The sequence below is a fragment of the Urocampus carinirostris genome, chromosome 3, assembly GCF_059441175.1.
Source record: "Urocampus carinirostris isolate Australia breed hairy pipefish chromosome 3, RoL_Ucar_1.0, whole genome shotgun sequence".
In the NCBI taxonomy this organism is placed as follows: Eukaryota; Metazoa; Chordata; class Actinopteri; order Syngnathiformes; family Syngnathidae; genus Urocampus; species Urocampus carinirostris.
The window spans coordinates 59,226,047-59,251,705 of NC_142351.1; the positions used below are offsets into that span (position 1 = coordinate 59,226,047).

The 25,659-nt window shown below is 39.0% G+C and overlaps 1 protein-coding gene across 5 annotated transcripts in view; it reads left to right on the forward strand.

Annotated features, from left to right (window-relative positions):
* The window catches only part of zbtb46 (zinc finger and BTB domain containing 46), a 131,324-nt gene that overhangs the window by 14,698 nt on the left and 90,967 nt on the right, over positions 1 to 25,659 (forward strand). The window contains exon 1 of one of the 5 annotated variants that reach the window (XM_088332752.1): positions 16,922 to 17,280. The exons of the other annotated variants lie outside the window; for them this stretch is intronic. Within the exon in view, the coding sequence (XP_088188878.1) occupies positions 17,259 to 17,280 (22 nt within the window). The 5' untranslated portion in view covers positions 16,922 to 17,258. Of the gene's footprint in view, positions 1 to 16,921; positions 17,281 to 25,659 lie in introns of those variants that run through there. 5 annotated transcript variants of the gene reach the window in all.

Sequence of the window (25,659 nt, forward strand, 5' to 3'; positions counted from 1 at the left end):
CGGTGCGTGATTTCCATATCAAAGCTCAGGTAGGAGATTGAGCCAGGTAAGATTACAAAAAAAAACTTAGACCGGCTGATGAAGCCTCCTTGTTTATTTTATACTTCATAGTTTATTCTGTAAATCAATAATGTCTATTCTTGCATTGTGACATTATTCAAAAATTGGTCTGACATTATAGTAAGGGACAACAGCAATAGACTTGCTTACTTTGATAATATTTTTTTTCAAATTGCTCATACAGCAAATTTGTCGTCAACATAGTTTTTTTATGTCTTATATGCGAGATTTTGATTTTAGACCATCCCTTCATAATTATTTATTTACCATATATTTTCAATACTGTACAACCTATTCTTATTTTGTTTTAATTACTGTAAATTCCGGACTATAGAGCGTACCTGATTATAAGCCGTACCTACCACATTTTAAGAGGAAAACTGATTTTGTCCATACACAAGCCGCACCTGTATATAAGCCGCATGCGCCCACATTAAAAAATGTAACACAAACACAATATTAACCCAAACCCGACTTCAAGTCCCGCGATTGAAACTAAATGTCCAAAAATCACAGCCGGCAAAATGAACGGAAAAGGATACCGTACTTACGGTTTGATGCAGACCTGCAGAGTCCGGGTTCAGTTGAAAGTAATCCAAGGAAAAAAGTGTATATTTCCAAAGGTAAGGGTGGGAAAAATATATCAGATGAACACATTTACTCACGTCAAGTCAAGTCATTTTTATTTGTATAGCCCTTAATCACAATTAGTCTCTAAGGCAAGTTATTACATATAAGAAGTTTAGGTTATTCGTATGCTATAGAGTAGAAGTGAGTTTTAAGCCTAGATTTAAACATTTCCACCGAGCTTGCAGATCGGATCTCAGGGGGAAGAGCATTCCTTAACACTGGTGCCCGGATGGAGAACGCTCTCGAACCAGCGGAACACTTCTTGGCTCTTGGGATCACCAGGAGACCGGCGCTCTCGGAACGAAGGCTTCGGGCCGGGACATAGGGGGAGATCAGATCTGAAAGATATGAGGGGGAAAGTCCATGTATGATTTTGTATAGTAGTAGGAGAACCTTAAAATCGCATCTTAGGCTAACAGGGAGCCAATGCAGGTTAGCCAAAATTGGGGTGATGTGATCGTACTTTCTTGTCCTTGTTAAAAGCCTCGCTGCAGCATTTTGTACCAGCTGAAGACTCTTGAGTTTGGTCATCGGAAGACCGGAAAGTAGTGCATTACAGTAGTCGAGAGGGGAGGTAACAAACGTGTGAATTATGATTTCCGCATCCGACTGAGAAAGTATAGGACGAATTTTAGCAATGTTACGGAGATGGAAGAAAGCGGTTCTAGTAATTTTCTTCACATGTATTTAAAAGGACAAATCGGGGTCGAAAATGACACCTACATTTTTAAGTGAGTCGCTCTGTGTGATGTGGCAATTGTCTATGTTCACAGCGGTTTTAGAGAACAAGTCACGGGACTTAGATGGACCAATAACTAACATTTCAGTCTTTTCAGAGTTAAGACGCAGGAAATTGAGTGACATCCACTCTTTTATCTCAGTGAGGCAGGCCTCCAAATTTCCACAGTTTAGTGTGGCAGATTCCTCCATTGTTTTTCTTTAACCAACTTTTTTACCCCCTCTTCACCTTTAGCGGTCCCCACTAAACCCGTCACCCCGCGTTTGTTCCGCCCCTCCTTTTTCATTCACCCGTGCAAAACATATCAGAATAAGTGTCTAAAATAAATACAAATAAATACATTACAAAAATATACAGTTGCAAATACATATTATACATGGGTTACACATATTTACAAAGAAAGACAGTACACCGGGAGAGTTTTCAAAGCTTTATAATAATAATATATCTTTCATCTCAAACGGTCCCTCACCTTTATCGGTCCCAGTTAAACCCGTCACCCCGCGTTTGTTCCGCCCCTCCTTTTTCATTCCCCCTTGCAAAACATATCAGAATAAGTGTCTAAAATAAATACAAATAAATACATTACAAAAATATACAGTTGCAAATACTCATTATACATGGGTTACACATATTTACAAAGAAAGACGGTACACCGAGAGCGTTTTCAAAGCTTTATTAATAATAATATAACTTTCATCCCAAATGGTGCCTGTGACTGGGCAGTTAATGGTAGCAACACTCAAGCGCCGCTGGCGGCCGTTAGAAAAATTACATAAATTGGCCGCATCACTGAATAAGCCGCAGGGTTGAAAGTTTGGGAAAAAAGTAGCGGCCTATAGTCCGGAATTTACGGTACTGTATTTTCCGCACTGTAAGGCACCCCCACCTCTCTAAAAAAATGTTGCTGTTGCTTTTCATATATGTCACACCAGACTATAAGGCACATAGAATTGAAATTACCATGAGGCTTAAGGTTGTCACAAAAATTAAAAAGTGCTGTATTTGAGCATTAATTTATCAATCAGAATGTACTGTATCACTGATCACAATTGAATATAACTGGAAACAATTTCATAACTTTTAATTCATCGGCAATTAAACCCAGATAACGGCATGAAGTGCACCAGATCCCATCCACTAAACCCGTAGGCACGCAGACATGAAAAGGGATTAGGTCTTGTCCCATCATCACCGTATTTTTTTGTTACGGTGCTAAAATATTGATTATTATTGGGCCAGTTCGCCTGAATATTGTCAGACATTAAACCGGTCTGTAGTATAAAACGCATGAGAGTTTGAAATGAATGACGATAAGGGCACTGTGGGAAACAATTTGGTCGTTCTGAACTGAATAAAGGTAACGCATTGTGGGAAGTAATTCAGTCGTCTTGAAAAATTCGTGCTGTATAAACGCATGCCCGCATCTAATCAAAACGTTTGTCACTTACAAAGCTTGGTTTGAGTGGAGAAAAAAATCTAACTACTTTAGCACTCTGGTACAGTGACTAAAAATAGTTCAAATTTCAGATTCCTGCCCAGTTTGAGGGGGTTTGGGTTTGCTTTGTTGTCAGGAAAGCAAGTTATTTTTTTCCATTCTCACAAAGTTTTTAGTGGAAAGTGTGGTATGATTTTTTTTATCATTATTATGCTTGCTTTAATGGGTACTCAAAACCAAAAACCTCAAAGAAGGCTTGGAAGAAAATATAGAAGACACCGTTCTGTTTGGTAACATTGAGCCTCCACAGTTTGTATTCTTCCTTGTGCTTCAGCACATGTTTTAATATGCATAACACATGACAGCAACATCTAGTGGTCAAATAAGGCACACTGTCCTTTTCGGGAACCGTCGTTAGGAAATGTAAGTGATGACACTTTTTACTCTTTTGATTTTCATTCCTGACCTGGTGGACTGGATTCTGACTAGAACGACCAAATAAACTCTTTAGCGCATTTGAACGTGTTTTGCACATTATTGCTGAGTAGATGCATCCAGTTGTGAATTGGAGTGCTAAAGTGCCACTAACAAGAACTGTTTAATATTCCCTCCCATCTCAACATACAATTATTCCACTTGGCAGCCATTAACATGTACAGTAGGACTTGGCTTTTAATTGGCCTTATGTGACTAATGCCAGATCAACTTGGATTTGTTAATTAGTTTTTGCTTTTAAAAGTGCCATCAGGACATGAAATATTCATTGATGTGAGGTAGAGCGAGGGTTGTGGGTGGAACAACGAGATATTAGCGACGCAAAATGGGCGGGCTGCTCCAGCGAGCCGGGAGAAGAGATTGAACCTTCGCCGGCTTGTTGTGGTGGCTTATTCATGCTTTGGGTGAGGTGTTTCGTCAAGCGCCCACGCGCCACCTCCATTCAAAGCATCACAAGGCCACCTCTTCTCTTTCGGCCCACACCTACGTCCTCTCTCTATCTATCCTGCTTTTGCTCCCCATGTTTTCTTTTGCAACCTTACATCTTCAGCTTTACACTCTCATGCCTGGCCAGAGATTTCTAATAAGGGCTCCAGTTGTTGGTACATGTTTTGTGTCACATTTTGACGGGTCGGACCCCAAGTGTGCGCCAAAAGAAATATGGTATTTGTTAACAACACCTAGGTACAAAGGTAACACACATACAAACAAGGGGTCACAAAGCAACTCAGAAAGTACAAACCAATACTAGAAACAAAATCAAACCACAAATGGAAGGTAAGGTGTACTGACATCAGTCCTTCCCTGATGCCAGATGACACAAAAACATCCCAAAACCCCCTGACCTTCTTCACAGAAACAGAGGACAGGGGCTGGCCAACAGTTCTTAGGATACGGACCTTTTCCTCACTGCTTGGAAAGGATAAAAAGTGGCCAAGGGACTTTCTTGCTGCCGGAGCAGGATACGGACAACAGTTATTTGCCGAAAGCAAAGTGGACAGAATCGGCTGGTGGAAGTCCTCTTCCTTTTTGATTACATTAATTAATACTTGTATATATGGAGCTCATAAGTCTCTTTTCCTGGACTTTGGTCCACCCACAAAACGTGACATTATGGTGTAATAATTGTCTGTAATAATCTGTGCAGCCATTTGAGACTCCTTGTGATTTGGGATATACAAATGAGTATGACTTGACATGCCTTTATCTGTTCACAGATAAGTTCAAGTTTATAAAAAAGTTGAAAAAAATATATATCGATGGAAATACATTTTTATTCACTCAAAGCATGAAAGATGAATATTCCTTTCTATCAAAAGATTGTTTCTTTGTTTGGCTTCCTTTAAAGTTGCCCCCGTCCTCTCGATGCCCTCAGCTTCATCCCACTCCTCCTCCAGTACTTCTCCAGTATTCCTCCCTACTCCTTCATCTTCCGTTTCTCCCCCTCCTCTTCACCCTCTTCCTCCTCTTTCTTCAGCACCGCCCTACTGTAAGTGGGCCAGGTGCCTCCTGTGGCCTCCCCTACTCCATTTCTCATTTTTACCCTTCCTCTCCTCCTTTTCACTTTCCCACCCTTTCCATGCTCCCTTTCTGCTTTGTAACCGTACCCCAGCTCATAGTCCTACTCTACGAATAAAAAAAGGATAACAACATGGACCAAGGTTGGCGAAACGTTTCTCTTAATTTAAAAGAAATGCAAAGGGGTGCAGACTAAAATTTAATACATAGAATAGAATAGAATAGAATATACCTTTATTGTCATTGTTACAAATGGGCTAACATATTGTGACAACGAAATTGGGCATGACACTCCAGTTTTACACATAGTGAGGGTATGAGCAAGAAGATAAAGGAACAGAGAAGATAATGTTATAAACAAGGGGAATAAGGCTATAGTTATCATTTACATGGTATTTACACAACAATGTCAGCATGTGGGATGTTACATACAGGGTTGTCGTGATAACGTTGTATCGTAACGGTTGTGCAATATTGCATTTGGTGCAAAGTCATCATGGTGCAAAAATAGTCCGCATATACATTGGTGCGAGCATAGACATCATAGTGCAAAAAAAGGAAATGGTCAGACATTGTGCAATTTGAGCATTAAACGTAGTGCAGTCGACATGTGCAAGAACAAGACTTGAGTAACATTATATTCGTATGAGGTAGTGTTGGCACGAGTTTTCAGTTTTTGTGCGGTGTCTGTTGAGCAGTGAACAAACATAGTGCAGATAGCATGTACGTGAGTACCATTTTACATACGTGTGAGGTATTTTTTTTTTTTATTTTTTTTTTTTATTTTTTTTTTTTTTTGCAACAGTTTTCAGTTGTTTGTGCGGTGTCTGTTTAGGGTGGTAATGGCTGTGGGGAAGAAACTGTCTCTGAGTCTGTTCGTTTTTGCTTTGTGTGACCTGTAGCGCTTGCCGGAAGGCAGCAGGTCGAAGAGATGGTGGCCGGGGTGAGAAAAGTCCTTGACGATGTTTTCTGCTCTGCTGAGGTAGCGAGAGCAGGCAATGTCCTCCAGACTGGGCAGAGAGCAGCCGACGATTCTCTGGGCTGTTTTTATGATCCTCTGGAGCTTTTTCCTGTCTGCTGCTGTGCACCCCGCATACCACACCGTGATGCAGTATGTTAGGATGCTCTCCACTGTGGCTTTGTAGAAAGACACCTGCAGCTGCTGTTTTAGGTTATTTTTCCTGAGCAATCTCAGGAAGTGCAGTCGCTGCTGGGCCTTCCCTACCACCGCTCTGGTGTTTGCAGACCAGGAGAGGTCGTCGGAGATGTGCACGCCCAGAAATTTGAACGAGTGGACTCTCTCTACGCAGTCTCCTTTTATGATGAGTGGTGCTGGATTCCTGCCATTCCTTCTGAAATCCAGAATCAGTTCTTTTGTTTTTGTTGTGTTCAATATGAGGTGGTTTTCCGAGCACCACGTTGAAAGTGACTCAACCTCATCCCTGTATGCCGCCTCGTCCCCTTCAGAGATGAGGCCGATCAAGGTGGTATCGTCAGCAAACTTAATAATAGTGTTTGTGGGGTGGGTCGGTGAGCAGTCGGAGCTGTAGAGGGTGAAAAGCAGGGGGCTCAGTGCACAACCTTGGGGGGAGCCAGTGTTCAGTGTTAGGGTGGGAGAGACGTGGGTACCGAGTTTCACCGACTGTGGGCGGTTGGAGAGGAAGTCCATTATCCAGTGGCAGATGGAGGGAGAGAGTCCTAGGTGTGCAAGTTTCTCCACCAGGATCTCCGGGATAATGGTGTTGAAGGCTGAGCTGAAGTCCAGGAAGAGCATTCTGACGTAGCTCCCCCGGTGGTCCAGGTGTTTCAGCACGGTGTGAAGTGCTGTGTTTATGGCGTCGTCAGTGGAGCGGTTTGCCCTGTAGGCAAACTGGTGGGGGTCCAGTGTGAGTGGCAGGGAGTTTTTGATGTGCCGGGACACTAACCTCTCGAAGCACTTCATGACCACAGGCGTGAGAGCTACAGGCCTGTAGTCGTTGAGGCTTTCCACTGCTGACTTTTTGGGGACGGGAATGATGGTGGAGGTTTTGAGGCAAGGTGGGACGGTCGCCTGTGACAGGGACCGGTTGAAGATGGTGGTGAAGACCCCAGCCAGCGGATTGGAACAGTGAGGCAGAACAGGTGTCTCAAACCATTTTTAGATACTTTAACCAGGAATGATGGGTCAGCAATTGACACCATTTTGGGTTCACTTCCTCCTGAAAGAATCTTAACTCATTCAATGCCAGCCGTTTCTCTCAAATTGTAAACGCTGGTGTTAGCCATTTTTTGCCATTTTGACTCATTTTTGGAGGCCGACAGAAAATTTCGTTCTGTAGCCATACAGTACAGGCATAGGACATATCTAAGGAAAACTTGAATCCTTATCTTTCATTAGCTTTTTGTGAAAAGGTGCATTTCAAACAGAACTATCAATTTGGTGCTTTTTTTTCTCATTTGTGATACCTCTAATATCTAAACAATGCTTTTCTTAAACAAAATGGTATCTTGCCTGCAAAACAATGTTTTATTACATGAACACTGAACTTACTTATGAACTATGCATAAACTTTGCAATAACTTTTCAGCGCCCAATTTTTCGGTGGCGTGATCGTACGATTTCAGTCACTATCGTGATCTTGTTCTTGCGGACATGCACGAAACATCATCCCTCTGCTCCACATTTATGGAAATAAATAAATAACTGTGTAAGCTTTAACTCTCAGTACCTATTTATATATTCACTACCCTGACCACACTGCTTCTTTAAGCCTACTCACCATATGGGGCCATCTACACACACTCATTCACTGGAATAAGGAAGCAACACCAGAAAGTGGGGGCTTCCTGGATTGTTGGACAAAGATCTTAACGTAGCCACTCCAGCCATCTAATGGTGCTTTATCATACTGAAATCCTTTCCAGTGGCTTGATCACTACTGCTGAGCAGCACTAAACCCTTAATAATGTTTTTTTTTTAAATAAAAGGAAAAAAAAAATTATGTTACGTCATACAGGGACAATGCTACTGAAATCATATTTAAATATATTTTTATGAGAATGTCATCTAAAGGCATTTGGTATGGGGCTGCCCGGGAAGAAAATGAAGTTGCTTTATTTTGTGCATGTACCATATTTATCAGTTTATAAGCGTTTTTTTTAACCTCCAAAAAACTCAACAGGTATCCGTACTATGATGGATCAGTTAACATATGCCAACGACCATGTTTGCGCATCATAGGGTGCAATGGGAGTTGAACCTGGATCACAGTGGTAAGAACGCCACATCTTAGCCCCTATATCACTCAGCCAAAACAACATTGTACAAATTGGTACCATGAGTAAACATTGTGTGATGATGAATTAACTGCATTTAGGTTTTTTATTATTCTTATTGTTATCGTTATTTTTACTGTTGTTAGTGGGACGGGCCAAATGAATATCGTCAGTCTTTACACCGGTCGGTAATACAGAAAAAGTTGCCGACCACTGATCTTAATGAGTTTATATTCCCGTCATTCACTGGTGAGCATTTAGATCTGTTTTTTTGTTTTAGGTCAGTGAGTTCTTGTTTTCAGTCACTATGAAGCCAAGTGTGAACGGAAGTGAGAAAGTCCACATCCCCTTTTGAGAAACAAGAGGGGAGGGGCAAACGCCCTTCACCATTGACGATAAGGAATTATGAAATGAGAGGTTTTGTAAATACAAACAGTTCCCTTGCCAATGTGGCGACTAGCGTTGGTGGCTTGCATTGCGCTGATCAGTAGTTACCTGGGACGTGAATGGTCCCAAAGCGGACATTGCCACTGATTTTTCTGAAATCTTAAAAAGAAACAGAGTTGGTTGTGACATATTTAAATGCAAAATTACAACTTCTCATCACCATATACATTTTGTATCATTTACCATGGATAGCAATTTAGAAAAATTGGGTTTTTGATGTTTAAAGGGGGTGTGCGTCGTTCGAGGTGTCCTTAAAAATTGAAAGTAGAATATTTTCTCTAATATGTATTTGTTAACATTGCCCAATTAAGTTCAAAGAGCCTTAATAATTATTTTGCCCATCACGCCAATCTGCTTTTGTCAAAGCTGTTCTGGGACTTGCAACACATTATGATGATGAAATTAGTTTCCAACGCTTTTAATAATGGATTTTAGTTTATTTTATTGATTTCTTGCAGCCCTACTTTTTACTCTTTTTTTAGATGAACTTAAATAGAATAATACAAAGCTAAATACATAAAAACTAGCCGTCCTCATGTCTTTTCCTGCACGGTGGTTTTTCTGACGAGGTTTTACTTGTTTCTAATCAGGTGATTGCCAAAGGTGACATTGTTTGTACGTGTTTATTTGTATCTGTCCTAATGACTTGAGTCTTTGAGCATAATTGACAACATTACGCCCTAATAACCATGTTTGGTGATCATCTCTTACACCTGTGCACACTTTTGTTGGGTAGTTTTTTTCCTGAAAAGCGGTCGGTTAAGTACAACTAAGGACAATAACTCGTACTGACGGACATTTGTAGAGGTACTGAGTTTTGCACTCAAGTGTCCTCTGTGTCCAGGTCTCGGTTAGTTCAGCGAGTATTGTAGCATGCACATAGCATCGATCTCAAGCGATCCATCTTTTTGTGCCTTGGCACCGCTTTTGTTCTTCATCGTGCTTCATCCTCCTTTTTTCGCTCTCGGTCTCCTCTCCGCTTTCCTCTCCTTTAACTCCAAAAATGTGAGTCTCGCTATATTTAGTTGGCCCTCTCCTATCTCTTTGATTCTTCTTTCTTTATCAAAACTCCTCCAATTTTTTCTGCTGTTGAAGGACAGATTTGCCAAAGTGCTCCAAGAATTCCAAGCGTTTGATTGTGGTGCAGTTTTGATCAGCTTGATGAGTGACATGTTTGCCTGGGGCAGTTCTCTGAAAGTGTGCTTTTATAAATGCAGTTTTGTATGTAAATCATTTGAAAGGAAGACTGTAAATGTTAAGGTTTGATGGCGACACTAATATGGTCGAATAAGTGTTTTGTTTTCATTGCTTGCTCTGCAACGTTTGTACATTTCATTTGCTGTATTTGGTGGGAAGTCAATGCACTTTTTAACCATTGACAATATTTAATCATGATGTTGTGTTTTTGTAAATTTCGAGTTTTTTTTTGAATTTGTGTATTTTGATTTTTTTTTTTTTTTTTTAGTAAATTGAAATAAAAATAACAGTTCATGAGTCAGAATATCTGAAATGCAAGACAGTTTTCGTGTACTTTCTAACCACTCATTCTTCAGATTTTTCTTCTTATTTTAATTAATATCGTATTTTTATTTCAAAGATGTATTTGTATTGAATTATTTATTTTCTATTATCATCGTTATTGTTTTTCTTTGTGATTGAATTTTTTGTTCTAAGATTAAAAATAATCATATCCATTCATTATTATTTCATTTTTTTGCATTTTCTAACTTTTGGATGTATTTTTAGAATATATCCTAAATTAAAAAAAAATCTTAATTATGTAAAATTGTGAACAAAAATGTGAAAGGGACATAGTATCATATTTAGTGTCTCCTGGTGGTGAAAAAAAACGTCTTTCATTTAAAAAAAATATTTGAATAATAAACAGTAATGCATAAACTATTATATAAACGAGAGTTTCTTTAAATACTTGTAGGTTAAGGAATGTGTGTTTTTTACATGGTATAAATGCTCACCTAGAGGGTGTTTGCACATTTTTCCACTATCATGTTGGTAATGGTACTTCCAAAAAACAAAAGTTGACAAAAAAAAATAGAAAAAAATCTTTGCATTTTCGTCACTACGAGTCTCCGTAATTTGTAATCTTCTTTGTACTTTGTAGCACTCGTTTTGGGTTGCACTAACGCAATACAACGACGTCTAATGATCAAATATTAAACAGTTGCCACTGTAATAAAGAAGAAACAAACTTATTACTGATACAATTGTTCTACTAAAATGTTATTACTTCTTAATTTGTATTAAATGGGTTGTGTGTGTCTAGGACGTGACTTGATACTTAAGCTGCGGGGCTTTTGAATAAGTGGATGAAACAAAGACAAAAATAAGCTTCAGCTCTCCTTCTGAAGTGACAGCACCATCAAGTTATCCAAATGTACACGCATCCACTCACACGCTGGACACCCGCCTCGGCACCAGATAGCTCGCCACCATTGAGTCACAGTCATCCTGCCATTAAAAAAAAAGAAGAAAAAAAAGCTCATGGTTCTTGATGAGTTTGTGACTATAATATTTTTTGTACATTGCCGCATTTAAATTTGTATCACTTTTTGGATCATTGACCGTGCAGAGTTGTTTTTATAATATTTTTGTTATAAAATGACTGTCTTTTTTATTTTCTTTATCAACCTTTTAGATTTAGATTCATTGGTTAGAGCTCTTGCTGGTAATAGGAATGAGTGGAGAGGTGTTGTAAAAGGATCGTGAGATGTTTAGACACATTCTAAGGGATGGGCAGGGCACCTGTATGATGCGGCAGGGGTAAACCAGTGGAAGCTGTCGGGCCCTGCTGTTGAACAAAAGAGTGTGTTTTGTCACCTTGACCCGAGTGTCATGGCCACTTTCTTATGTCCCGTTTCATCTGGAGGGACGAAAGTATGACCAACTTGGGTGCCGAAGTGCTTAAATTGTTTGGGCATTTGGGTTGGCCATGGTCCAAAAATCTTTGTGTGTGTTTTTTGCAACTTTCTCCCTCTTTTTATTTTCTTTGTTTTTGTTCTTGTTTTTTTTTTATGTGTTTGTCTTGCTGTCGGTCACCCATCTTGAGGGATATGACCAGGGTAGGTAGGATAGATAGATAGATTTAGTACAATACTGGGATTTAATCCAATTAATTTGGATTATTGCATAGTCACATCCAGAAATCTTGAAACAACGGGTATGTTCACATGGAGGCAATAATCCAATCAGAAAAAGAATATCGCTTGCATTCTAATCATGTAAAGCCATGTAAACACCAACAATAATCCAAGTAAGGATTTATACTGACTACAAGTTATCCGAATGCATTGGTTCGGTCAGTCAGTTTCCTTCATCCGGGATAATTTATGCCCCTATTTACTGTAGGACTTAGTACAGGGACGAATGTTACACGCAAACCCTGTCTTACTTGCTAAAGATTGCCCTGGGACATTTCCATTAAATTTTGCCACAGGTGTATTAATATATATATATATATATATATATATATATATATATATATATATATATCTAAAATGTAGGGTGAGAAGAACTAATCAATAAAATTAATTTTTAAGTGCGTTGCCAACTTCAGATTGAATCCAGTTACCAGCCTTCCTCTGCGGAGTTTACATGTTCTGCGACTGGCTGGCAACCAGTTCAGGTTGTCCCCTGCCCATTGCCCGAAGATAGCTGGGATGGGCTCCAGCACCCCCGCGACCCTAATGAGGATAAGCGGTTTGGAAAAACACATTTGTTGACAACATTTTAAAAAATAGGTTTCAATTTTTGATATATATGTATATATATATATATATATATGTATATGTACATATTTGTGGACACAAAAAATGCTACAAATTAATTGAAATGTATTGGTCCCTTTTATTTGTGTAGGATAAAATATTATATAATCTTTAGACAAAGTGGTAGAAAAAGATCCTACACTTTGCAGGTGTATAGCATATTTGATTATATATTTTTGTTTATTGTCAAGTTAATTAACAAACACCTGGATTTTACTTATTGTTTTATGATAAGGAATATATTTGTACACTACTTGTCTGTCCGTTCAAAACTTCAATATTTAAATAAAGAGGAAGAGATTAAAAATGTCAAAGAAATCCGTTTCAACGATTAATCCCCCCCCCCCCAAAAAAAAAATAAAAATAAATGTCTGATTCATTTATTATACTACAGTTGTATCCATTCAGAATTCGTGTAAGTCATTGCTTTTGGCGAACACACAAGATGCAGCAATGGAGCTCACTTTTTTTGTTGAATTTGCTGACTGACATGAATTAAATCATCCTTTCTTTAACGTCAAAAGTTAAGTAACGTCACCACCTCCACACTGTAAACAATTGATATGGATTGTTCCATAAATCCACTATTCCATTTCCAACCCTACCCGATGTGCTCTACTAACTACAGCTTGCAGCAATACTCAACCAGGGATAATGGATTGCGACTGCACAGGGAAAAGAAAACAGAAAAGAAAAAAAGAGCAACCACACACAAAACAAGTTTCTTCTGTCGGCTCAGTACTTTGCAACAGTCGACATGGGGATAATGGATCGCGACCAAAACAGTGCAGTTTATTTTAGGAGGGCGACAACCGCACACTACAGCGGCATGAACCATAAAAAAAAACGCTCTTCCAACCCCCGCTCTTAGCAATAGACCACCGGGGATAATGCATTGCAGCCACAACCTGGCATTTCATTTTCAGCGGGCCAGAACAGCACACTTCCGGACAAAAGTGTTTTTTGCCGGGGACCGCTCACAGCAATATGTGATGTGGGTAATAGATTGTGGAATATTTTTAAATCCACAATGCACTTAGACTGTGAAGTAGCGAGGTATTTGAGTACTCTGAAATGAACAGACATAGGTTGGCTTCATTTCAAATCGATGCTGTGCAGATATTAATGAGCCTAAATACCATATGTAATACTGTTGAATTCTGATTGTCTTAAGAACCTGTGGCTTTGTTCCGCCTGTTTTCAAACCTAGCTAAGATAAAGATGGCAAGGGTAAAACAGATACTCAAGTTAGTCTAAACTCCAGTTTATCTGATGTCTTTTTCCACTTTAACTCCTCCGTTCTCTCTCCTTGGCTTTTCACAACCTGCGCTCCCACTCATGCGCCTCATCCCGCTTTCCGCCTTTCTTTATAACCCTCCTTTTGTCTGGGGGCCCCAGTCGTCCACACCTCCTCCCTGCACCTTTGGCTTCTTCTATCTGCGGTAATGAGATGTTTTATTATTTGCAATTCACAGCTTTTAATAGCGAGAACATTTAGGCTAAGCCCCAGGTCGTCCGTCAGGTGGTTACCACAGGAGGTTACCACTGGCTTGTAGAGGAAGTTAGCCCAGAAAAGACAGATGTGCATTGACTGGCAAGGGGATCTTATTTAACATATATTCGGGCTTTAAACAAGCAGTTTCTGTGTCACAAGTTGAATTTGACTTTTTATTGAAAAAAACAAAACAACAAAGCTCTGTTTCCTTTTATATCGGAGAGCTTGATCGCGTTAACTCATTCAGTGCTATACCGTATCAATACATTTTCAGAGGCATTGTCCCTGAGTGCCAAAACATTTTATTTTTTTTAATTTATAATATATAAATATTATAAAGGCTTTGGTGCAGGTCATCAGTAAGTATCAAGCCTCTGGGAATGATTTCAGTATGACAAATCACCATTAGACGGCAGTGGGTTCTTTGACCAGATCGATGTCCACACATTGACAAAGCCCCCACTTCCTTGGGTTGCTTCCTTTATCCAGCCAATGAGAGTGGGATGGCGGCCCATATGGCGAGTAAGTGAAGTGAAGCAGTGTAGTGAGAAAAGCAAAGATATGAGTACAGACAGTGAACATTTCAAAGCTTTTTTTTGCTTCCTTATTGTCGGGGCAGAGAGGGATGAAATTTTGTGCACGTCCGCAATCGCCATGGTGACCGGGAAACTAAGGTGCTGAAAATTCCTTGCAGAGTTCATTCATTGATTGTGCATAAGTTCAGTGTTCTTACAATAAAATGTTATTTTGGAAGGAAAGTTGCCTTGTGTTTATGGAAAGCTTTGTTTAGGAGGTATCACAAATGCAAAAAAAACACCAAAGTGAAAGTTCTGCTTGAAATGCATCTCTTATGAAAAAGCTATTTTACTAGAAACGAGTATTTTCAAGAAACGTAAGAATGTTCAACTCTTGTTTACAAAACAACGGCAAACGCTACCATTTTTCCAATGAAAAATTTAGCAAAAGAACTAAACTTTCTTTAGGCCTCCTAAAAAATAAGTCAAAATGGCAAATACTGCCTTGCCTTGGCTCTTCCCATTTGAGAGAAACGTCTGACATTGACTGAGTTACCTTAAAAGCTGTGTTATATGCTTTAATATTGCATTTTCCAAGATAAGGGCCAGTGCCAATTTCATTCATGTAAAATCATGTGACCTTACCATAAACTTCTTCCTCTATGGCAGGCATGTCATAGTCAGTTAGGGTTCCGGATCCAGACTTTATATTCTCAGTAAATAATTGTAAACAATATAAACATTTAGCTTTGTTTTTCATTACTATGCATTATCATTCAATCTAGATTTGTAGCTTAAACTACAAATTAGAATCACGGATGATAAGGTTTATTCACAAACAGAGATAAAACAATTATTTTCATGTTCGGCAGTGAGTGTGTTAACAATTTCTTTTTTTTACAGTAGAGCAGATGAACCAACTCATCACAAACATTAACAAACTTAAATGGAAGCTATAAATAAGAATATACTTGCCTCAATACTTATACTGCTTTACAATAAATAAATAGAAATCCAAAATAAGAATCTTAGCAATGATATCAGATCAAACAACTAGGCCTGGCCTACTGAAGGTGAGAATATACTACACAATATTGTCTTTAACATTAAACCAGACTGGACCCCAGCTCATTTACACCTTCACTGCCATCTAGCAGCATGACGGAGCATTTGTTTTGTGTTTAAAAAAATAAAATCATAACTTTGGATAAAAATGAGCTAGAGAATTGCTTTTCCATTCAGAAATTTACAGCAGGCTGGATGAAATCATCAAATGGGCCGTATGTTTGACATGCTTTCGCTATGATGTTTATTGGTGATTGTGACTTGTATCACATGTCTCACTCGAAGCTCTTTTTAAAAAGAATACCATAGAAAGGCCCATTTGGCGGGTGCAAAACAAAAAAACACGTGGAACAAAGTGCTCTAGTCAGGTTAAACCAGAATTGAACATTTTGGCATGAATGCAAAACGTATAAGTAACACCCTAAAAGCATGCCCAATGTCAAACATGGTGATATCAGCATCATGCTCTGGGTTTTTTTTTTCTTCAGTAGATACCGGGAAGATTGTGAGAGTTGATGGGAAGATGGTTGGAGCAAAATACAGAGCGATTCTGACAGAAAATCTGTTGGGGTTTGCTCGAGACCTGAGAATAGGGCACAGGTTCACCTTCCAACAGGACAACAACCCTAAACACAACAACCCTAAACATAAAGCAATGGAATGGTTATAACAATAACAATATAAATGGTTAGACTGGGCAAGCCAAAGTCCAGACCCCCATCCTTTACAGCATTTTCTGAAAGATCGAAAAAGGCTGTGCACAAACGATCATCATCAAACCTTAAGGAGCTTGAGCTTTTTGTATGGAAGAAATGGGCAAATGTTACTTTTTCAAGCTGTGCAAAACTTAGAGACATACCCAAAGCTTTGTGGCTGTGATTACAGCTATAGGAGGTTGTACAAAGTATTAATTCAAAGGGAGGCAATATTTTTGCAACACCTACTTTTCAGGTTTTTATTTGTCGGCTCGATATAAAACATAAATTGAGCTTTATATCTATACGTTTGAAGCCTGAATAATGGCATTTTGTCAAAAAGTTCTTGTTGGGCCAACACTTTTGTAACTTGCAGCTTGTAGTCAGGTAATTCTAGTTGTCACAATTTACATAACCCCAATTATGGGGCGGCAGTAGCTCAGGAGGTAGAGCGCTTGTCTTGGGATCAAGGATCCCAGTTCGAATCCCGGCTCATCCGTGTTACATGTCGAAGTGTCCTTGGGTAAGACAATGAACCCCTAATGCCCCCAATAAGCAGGTTAGTGTCTTACATGGCTGAAATACAAGGCCGCTATTGGGAAGTCATTGACTTGAAAAGCGCTGTATAAATGCAGATCATTTCAATTCAATTGCAACCCCAATCAGAATCATTGATCGGCGGTATAGGGGTCATCTGAGGACCCAAACAGAGTGTCGCTTCAGGATGATCCCCGTCTGTGGTCATGACGACCGGATTCTGAGGTGATCTCAGGAGCTTAACACCTGACGAAGCCCTTCCAGCCCAAGAGGCCACTCAGTGAGGCTAATTCCTCTCACCGATGCCGAAGCCCCCAAAAAGATGCGTGGGCTACCGAGGACAGGCGCGTGTCAAGGGTGTCGGCGAACTTTTCAGGTGCTGGCCAGGGTAGGAGAAAATGAGGGTGGATGAAGGAAGTAGCGTTAAGTCCTTCTAAGCCTCCTGGATCCTCTTTGCTGCCTCTCCGCATGACACAGCCACCCCTCTCTTTTCCACCTCGCCGGATTGGAAAGTAGCCAGCCAGCCAGCCGGCCAGCCAGCTCCAGGACAAACGAAGGGGAGAGGAGGAGTTGGCAAATACGGCATGCTCCAGCCTGAAGGGACGGGTAGGTGCTAAGATGGAGGCTGTGGTGCAGAATCTAGTTAGAAATATGGCATTTTCTTGCCCCACTGGCTGTTGATTTTGCTCATTTAAAAGGCTATGTTCTTCCTAATGTTTGTATATACAATTAATTTCACAAATTGTTATGAGTACAGTAATAAATATTTAAGATGTGACCAAAATATGCTGTTATATTGTGTAGTGCAACAGTAAAAAGTGCTACAAGGCACAAGGAAGAATACAAACTGCAAAGACTCAAAGTGACTAAACTGCCCTATTTTTTCTTCTCATTGTTTTGCCCAGCCTTTCACAAGCTTTTTTTTTTGCAGCTTTATAAGATAGTTTGTGTATTTTGACTATACTGTTATTTTTTCAATTTCAATGATTAAAAAAAAAATCTAATGAAATAAGAAAAATCACATTTTAAATAGCCAGAAATGTGATGACACGTTCTCAATTTATGAATCGTTTTTCTTTATTTAAAAATATAAATATCTTGAAGATTGTTATTGTTCTTATTTTAAGATTGTTATTGTTCTTATTTTTAAAGAAAACATGAGCAAAATGCTAATACAATGTAATTCTTGAAACTAAAACGAAATACCAGGCGGTGAGTTATTTGTCGCATACGGCTAAAATATATTCTTACTTAAATATACAAACTGTAATTAATAATTTGAGCTAAAATATTATTTGTCAAGGCTCGGTGGCCTTAGGGGGAGCAAGCCACCGAGACTGGGAGGTCGCTGGTTCAAGCCTTGGCCGAGTCATACCTAAGACTTACAACATTGGTTCTCATTGCCTCCCTGCTTGGCGCTCGGCATTAGGGGTTGGAATTCGGGGGTTTGGTCACCTAATGACTCCCAACACATCAGTTGGGTTGAGCGAGGGGGCTACGAATCCCCTCCTTTGTTTCAACCTCCCAGAAAGAGTCAGGAATGTGTTCTTGACTCTAGCCACCTCCCAATAGGGGGCTATGGCTCCGGTATATACATATACATATACATATACATATACATATACATATACATACAGGGGCAGCACGGCGGCGCGGTGGTTAGCGCGTATGCGGCACACCTTCCTGTGCGGAATTTGCATGTTCTCCCCTTGCTTGCGTGACTTTCCTCCGGGCACTCCGGTTTCCTCCCACATTCCAAAAACATGCATGTCAGGTTAAAAATTGTCCCTAGGTGTGAATGAGCGAGCGAATTGTCTGTCCCTGTGTGCCCTTCGACTGGTATGGCAACCAGTTCAGGGTGTCCCCTGCCCACTGCCCGGAGATGGCTGAGATTGGCTCCAGCACCCCTGCGACCCTACTGAAGATAAGCAGTACAGATAATGGATGGATGGATATATATTATAAAATTATTTTTTAAATATTATCCTTCCCTAATTAATTAAAAAATAAGTTGAAAAATAAGAAAAAAATATATTAAAAATTAGTATTTTGTTAATTAGATGTTTTATTTTATTTTATTTTTACTAAATGAGCAACATTATACCAGTGTTACATATTACTTACATATATGTCCATTATCTGCACCGCTTGTAGGGTCGCGGGTTACATTATACAGTACATATATATATAAAATCAGAAGTAAATGGAAGGAGACCAAGAGGGAGGCTGCGATTGACGTGGATGGATAGTGTTATGAGTGCACTGCAGGAAAGGGTTCTAAATCTAGTGGAAGCTAGAGCTCTTGGTGGTGATAGGAATGAGTGGAGAGGTGTTGTAAAAGGATAGTGGGATGTTTAGACGTGTTCTAAGGGATGGGCAGGGGACCTGTATGATGCGACAGGGGTAAACCAGTGAAAGCTCTCGGGCCCTGCTGTTGAACAGAAGAGTGTTGTGTCACCCTGACCCGAGTGAAATGGTCGCTTTCTTGTGTCTCGTTTCATCCGGAGGGACGAAAGCGTTACCAACTTGGGTGCCGAGGTGCTTAACTTGTTTCGTTGTTTGGGCATTTGGGTTAGCCATGGTCCAAACATTTTTGTGTGTGTTTTTTGCTATTGAATGGCGTTGTAATATAAAGTTCTTAAATAACAACTTATGTTATTACTATGTTCTTATTTTGTTATTGCCATCTTGTAATTATTAGAAGTTAAATGAGAACAGGTTCAGTCAAACAGTTGTAAATTAAATTTTCTGAAAAATTACAGTCACAATTTACGGGTAAACTATTTTCAGAACCTGTCCGTGGGCTACTAAGGTGTTCTTAGAGGTCTGCTTGGTGGCAGCAAGCATCGTGTTGAAGATCCCCTCTCCGGACACCACTGCTGTTAACATTATCCTATATCGCAGGGCTAACTATACTTTTCAAAAAACAACGGGGTATTGGGACTTACTAGTAAGAATATAAAAAACAAGTGCACCACATAAAAAAAACTTGAAAACTGAAAGAAGGTGCTGTGTGTTGTGCGAGTGTTGTGCATGTTTTGTGCATGCTATTTTGCTTTTCTGCCTTGTTGATGGACGAACACGGCGGCTTGTCCCGAAGGGCTGCCAGCTCCGTCGGATTGGGGATTAACCTCGGGATAATGGCCGTGATGCCCAGTTGAGTGGAAGCAAAGCTCTTTAAAAATATTGGCTGCCTGACTCATTTTCCCCTTCCTTCCTGTCTTTCACTAGCTGTCGGTCGCTCACCTCATCTCGCCTTTCTTTCTTTTTGTGGGACGGAGGTGGCTCGCTCCTCTCGGACTCACTTGCTGCTCGCGCTGAACTTTCACTGCCGTCGTATAATGAAGGGAGATTGAGCATAGCTGAAAGTGTCCAGGGATCTCTAAGTACTGTATTTGACTGACTTTCTTTTCTTTGGTTGGCTATTCCTAGGATTTCAAAGATAAGACTTTGTATGTATGAATGTTTGATGAATTGTATCATACACGTTTCTTCTTGGAGCAGGTCTATTCATAAGAAAAAACAAATTTGTGCCCCCCTGAAAACTGTAGTTTAATCTACGCCAGAGGTGTCAAACTCATTTTTAGCCACATGGTAGGAAAAACATTCTCACGGGGGTTGGACTAGTAAATTAAAAGTGTGTCTTAGTTGCAAGACTGGGGGTCTTTTCAAAGTCTCTCAATGAAATTATGCTTCATGGATTTAAGATTTGATCATCAAACAATTATTGAGCGATTCTATTCCTTTATTTTCTTCCTTCACTAAGCTTTATTCTCTTGTATTGTTAATCAACTGTGCATTTCTATAAAAAAACAACAACAATTGTATTCATTCCCACTACAGTTAATTAAACTTGGGTAAACTAATGCGCTGCAAAGTTAAGAAAATAGCATACAAATACTAATTTATATAATTGATTTAATGGGTTATGGGTCTTTTTGCTTTTTCTTTTTTCTTTTCTTTAAATGTTTACCTGAATATGGGAACTTTGCCGTTAGAATTTATATTTATATTAGAAAGGAGCCGAAACTTCTTCAAAAGACATTCAGCTGCTATTTTTAATATTTTTATTTTGTATTTTTCATTTTTCCTTAAACAGTCGGTATGTGACTTTTATTTTAAGTAAAATGATAGCAGGATGGGTTACCTCAATGTTCTCTGGTTGATTAATGTTTTTCGGCAAATATAGCTACAGTGGGTGCTTTGAGAGTGGCGCCTGGCTTTGGTGACATCCAGCAGACATGTTTAACTCTGGCTGTCATTGATTGACACAATTCAGGTTATTCTTTCCCTTGTGATTCTCTCAGCATTGTCTTGCAGGCCACATTTGTCAACCTCCTTTAATTTTAAAGATGAATGAAGAATTTAGTTTGGGCTGCTAACAATGTCTGAGAGCGAGGGCAAAAAAAAAAAGATCAAATTGTTGGAAGTGCACCAACATCAACAACTTTTGAGACGTTTTGTTTCAATTGTTATTGCTAACAGCTTGGGAATTTAATAAGGACGTTTTCTGTCAGTAATCATAAAATGGCGATCTTTGTACATCATCCAAAATAATACATCTGCTTCTTATTATTAATAATCACCTGTTTGGTGTGAAGTGACTTTAGCTGATACAGTGGGATTAGTTGGTGGGCTGAGAGAGCTGCAATCAAAACTTTAAATTTTCAGTTACGAGGATTGCCATGCCCTTAAAATAAGTTGTTGCTTTAATCACCTCTAAGGTCTTCATTATTGTCCTGATTGTTGATTGGTTACGGCCATATTCTTTAGCGAGGGAAACGATGCGTGTTGCTTCTTCATTTTTCTTTATTATTTCAAGCTTCGTTTACATCGTTACCATCTTCTTGCTAGACCATCACGGCAAGTCTTGAGAAACACGGTAAACAAATTCAAGTTTGTTACAGATGATTCTCAACTGGACGAAGAGAGAAAGAGAACATTGTGTTAAGAAGTTCAGCGAACAGCATATTGGCATCTTTTTGATGCCGTGACTCAAACCAATAACAGACCATCACTTCATATGATGTTGACCAATAGCAGAGAGGCAGATTGGAGAAGCAAGCAATTCGCATTGTCATTCAAACAAACACTGCAAAGTTTGAATTTCTCACGTTTTTGTTGCGCTGGTTCGAGAGCGTTCTCCATCCGGGCACCGGTGCTGTGGAATGCCTTTCCCCCTGAGATCCGATCTGCAACCTCAGTGGAAATGTTTAAATCTAAGCTTAAAACTCACTTCTACTCTATAGCATATGAATAACCTAAACTTTTCGTGGACAATATCACTGTATTATTTGCGATTGCAACATCCTCTGCTGTCTGGTAATCCTGGAAGAGGGATACCTCATGTGCGGTCCCTTCTCAAGGTTTCTTCATTTTCCTCATGTTGAGGTTTTTTTAAGTTTTTCCTTGCCCTCGTGTTGGTTCCAGATCAGGGGATGTTGTAATAATAGTCTGAAAAAATAGTCTGCGTAATCCTGTGAAGCCCTTTGAGACTCTGTGATTAAGGGCTATACAAATAAAAATGACTTGACTTGACGTGATGCTGTGTAGTAGGACTGAAAAACATTGTATTCCACATTGTAAAGTGAAGACATTGTAAGCTAGGGATACTGTAACCAAGGTGTCTACTGCATTTGCTTTAACTTAGAAAGGAGACGAACATTTTAATTATGGTATCGTATGAAACTGTGATAATATATACTAATGCATGAAAATGCAAAAATATATACCTTGTGAACTATTTGGATTATTGTTGCTGCTAAATGTTATTGTCGTTATTTCCATTGCACTATTATATAGTATTCTTTCTCATTCACCAATATTGTACTATTATCACAACTTAGGCCAGTCTCTAAGCACAACGTTGTAAATATTTTTCTGCCTTTCATCCTGATAATCTTTTTAAATCTTTTTTTTATCTTGCAAATTTTTATTACATGTTTACCATGGAGTGACAACCTAATTAAATACAATGTTTCACATTGCTTTATCAATGACAGTAAAGACAGTTCAATTCTAATGTGTTGTTGACGAAAAACAATGCTTATTTTAAAATGTATTTAAAAAAAATCTTTTTAAGTCTACTGTATTCCGTCGCTACTTCGCACCTCGCAGCCTCAGTGCATCGTGGAATTGAAAATATTCATTTAAAAATGAAAACTATCATCAACAAAAATTCAAAAGTCTTGCCCTAGTGCACTGGATACCCAATTGCAAAGCACTCTTTTGCAGGGGATTGCGGCCCATCTATAATTGACTGGATTGTGTGGCCGCGATCCAATATCCTCGGTCAACTATTGCAAAAAGCGCTGGCCCAGAGAAGATTTGTGTCATTCATGGCTCTTTTTTCCCTTTCTTGTCCACCAAAAAGTGCCTGCATTCTTGCTGCCGCAATTCACTCTTCCCGATGGCATATTACTGTGAGTGAGGCCCAACAAAGCGCATATTTGTTGGGTCTGACAGATGTTCGTTTGCCTTTCTTTACACCTAAATTAAACTGCACTTGTGCGGCCGCGATTCATTATCCTCAATCCCATATTGCTGCGAGTGGGGACAGACATAAAGTAGCTTTGCCGGGACTAATTAACTGCAATGTAAGAGGGTTTATAGCATCATCCTATTTCTAGAAACTATATATAGATAACAACTCAACACCTCTACCTGTAATTCCATTACTCCAAACTAATGATTATTCCTTTTATTATGCTTGTAAATATTATTTTAAATATTATTATTTTCAGTAATGTGGTGATGAGCCTTCAACTGTTGCACACTCTACCGCCTCTTGAGGTTCAATGGATGGCCCTTGGTGACCCCAAAGGTGTTTTGTTCCACATGTTCGCCCCACTAAAGGCCTTTTATCAAGTCATGTGCGTAACTGTGACATTTGCCGAGGCAATGGGTGCAATTTGTATGCGGCGTGATTAGACTAGGGTGCCAATTTTGTCAGTAGTGATTTCTGGCTGCTAAGGGATAATGTGAAGCCACTTCCCGAAAATAGCAGCTTCGTTTGAAACACATCCAGCTGCATGAACAGGGCGTTTAACTCACATTTAACAAAATTAACAACAATGTTCCCCGTTGTTTTTTGAAAAGTATAGTTAGCCCTGCGATATAGGATAATGTTAACAGCAGTGGTGTCCGGACAGGGGATCTTCAACACGATGCTTGCTGCCACCAAGCAGACCTCTAAGAAAACCTTGGTAGCCCACGGACAGGTTCTGAAAATAGTTTACCCGTAAATTGTAACTGTAATTTTTCAGAAAATTTAATTTACAACTGTTTGACTGAACCTATTTTCATTTAACTTTTAATAATTACAAGATGGCAATAACAAAATAAGAACATAGTAATAACATAAGTTGTTATTTAAGAACTTTATATTACAACGCCATTGAATAGCAAAAAGTAACAAGTCATCTTTGTAAGAGTTGGTGACTCCTGCTCTAATGTTTTTAATTTTCAAAAAGAACACAAAAAGTTAAACATAATGTATTTTTAAGCAACAAGTATCTTTTTTTTAGACAAAAACTCCCACAATCTTGTTATAATCAAGTGTTGTATTTTCTAAACATTTTGACAGTCAAACTAGTTTAAAATAACATATGATTTTAAAATGAGCAACAATTTTTCTAATATGAAGACATAATTTGAGTATTTGATTTCATATTTCACCTACTTTTCCCTACATATATATTAAACTCATCTGACATTTTTCATAAATATTGATAATTTAAAGATTTTTTTTTCATATTGTTAAGAAAATACTAAATAGATTCACTAATAGTGAAATGCATAGATATATATATATGGCAGCATATATAAAATCTGCTAATATGTGTCAAGAGATTGTTTTTACAATGTACCATATGGATAAAGACATTGGCGCTGATATTAACCTTATTCCAAAAATGATCAGTACTGGCAACCATACCGATTATCAGCTGCCCTTTGCTTGCCGTTTTACATCCAGATATTGGAAATTAATTGGATTGTTATAGATAATGTTGATTTCTGTAGGTATTTCTTTACAAGGACAGAGTGAATTATCTGCCCACTATCATGTGTCGTGCAACAAAAAATCAGTGCTAAAAAGCATAGGGAAGAATACCAAGTGCGGACACTCAAAGTGACCAGACCACATTATATTGTTTTCATTTATTAGCTAAGCCCATCACAAGCTTTTCGGATTTTTCGGGTACTGTTGCAGCAAGATCGCGGACAAATATGTCATCTCCCTTTAGGCTCATATTATTAAAATTGAATAAAGACTATTTGATTTACATGTATTAAGTTTTAAAATGCACATTGATATGATAGTTGATGCATATTTGCTTATTAATAAGATCAATAATGCTTTGTTTTTTTTTAACGACTATTTTTATCACTAGGTGGCACTAAATTACATTTATGTCCCTTTAAGGTTATCAGTTATTTTTGGGATTGTATGAAAGTTTATCTACTTGTAAAACTTGTTTGTTTTTTAGTATCTGTGTTGACAACAGCAAGAGTTGAGTGTCTGTTTTAGTATTGGTATGGGGAAATTGTAGCAGCCCAATGTAATCAAGAAAAAAATTCAAATGTTGTTTATTATGTATGAATTGAGTAGTATAGATGTGGAAACGTGGCCTGTCTCAGTCTCTCAGTCCGTCTTTTTAAGTAACTTTTTGGGGAAGACTTTCAACGAGGACCTTACCCTGGGGCAAGCTCACATCAGCAAAGTTTGCCTCCCTGTTTGGTTCAGAAGGTCGTTCCTGCCGATTTCGTGTCAAGGAAGCTGAGGACAGGCCCGAAGCGACAAATTGAAAGGAGAGACACGCACAAGGAGGACGAAGCCCTGTCCTCTGTTGCTCCATCACACGTCTCATCACTTTAGTGCTCCTGCCTAAAATGACTTTGCCGTAATGTGACCAGCACAAAGCGGCCGCCGAAGCGTGCGTGTTTTAGATTGTGTTTGACGACAAGAGTGAATGTGAGTCTTGA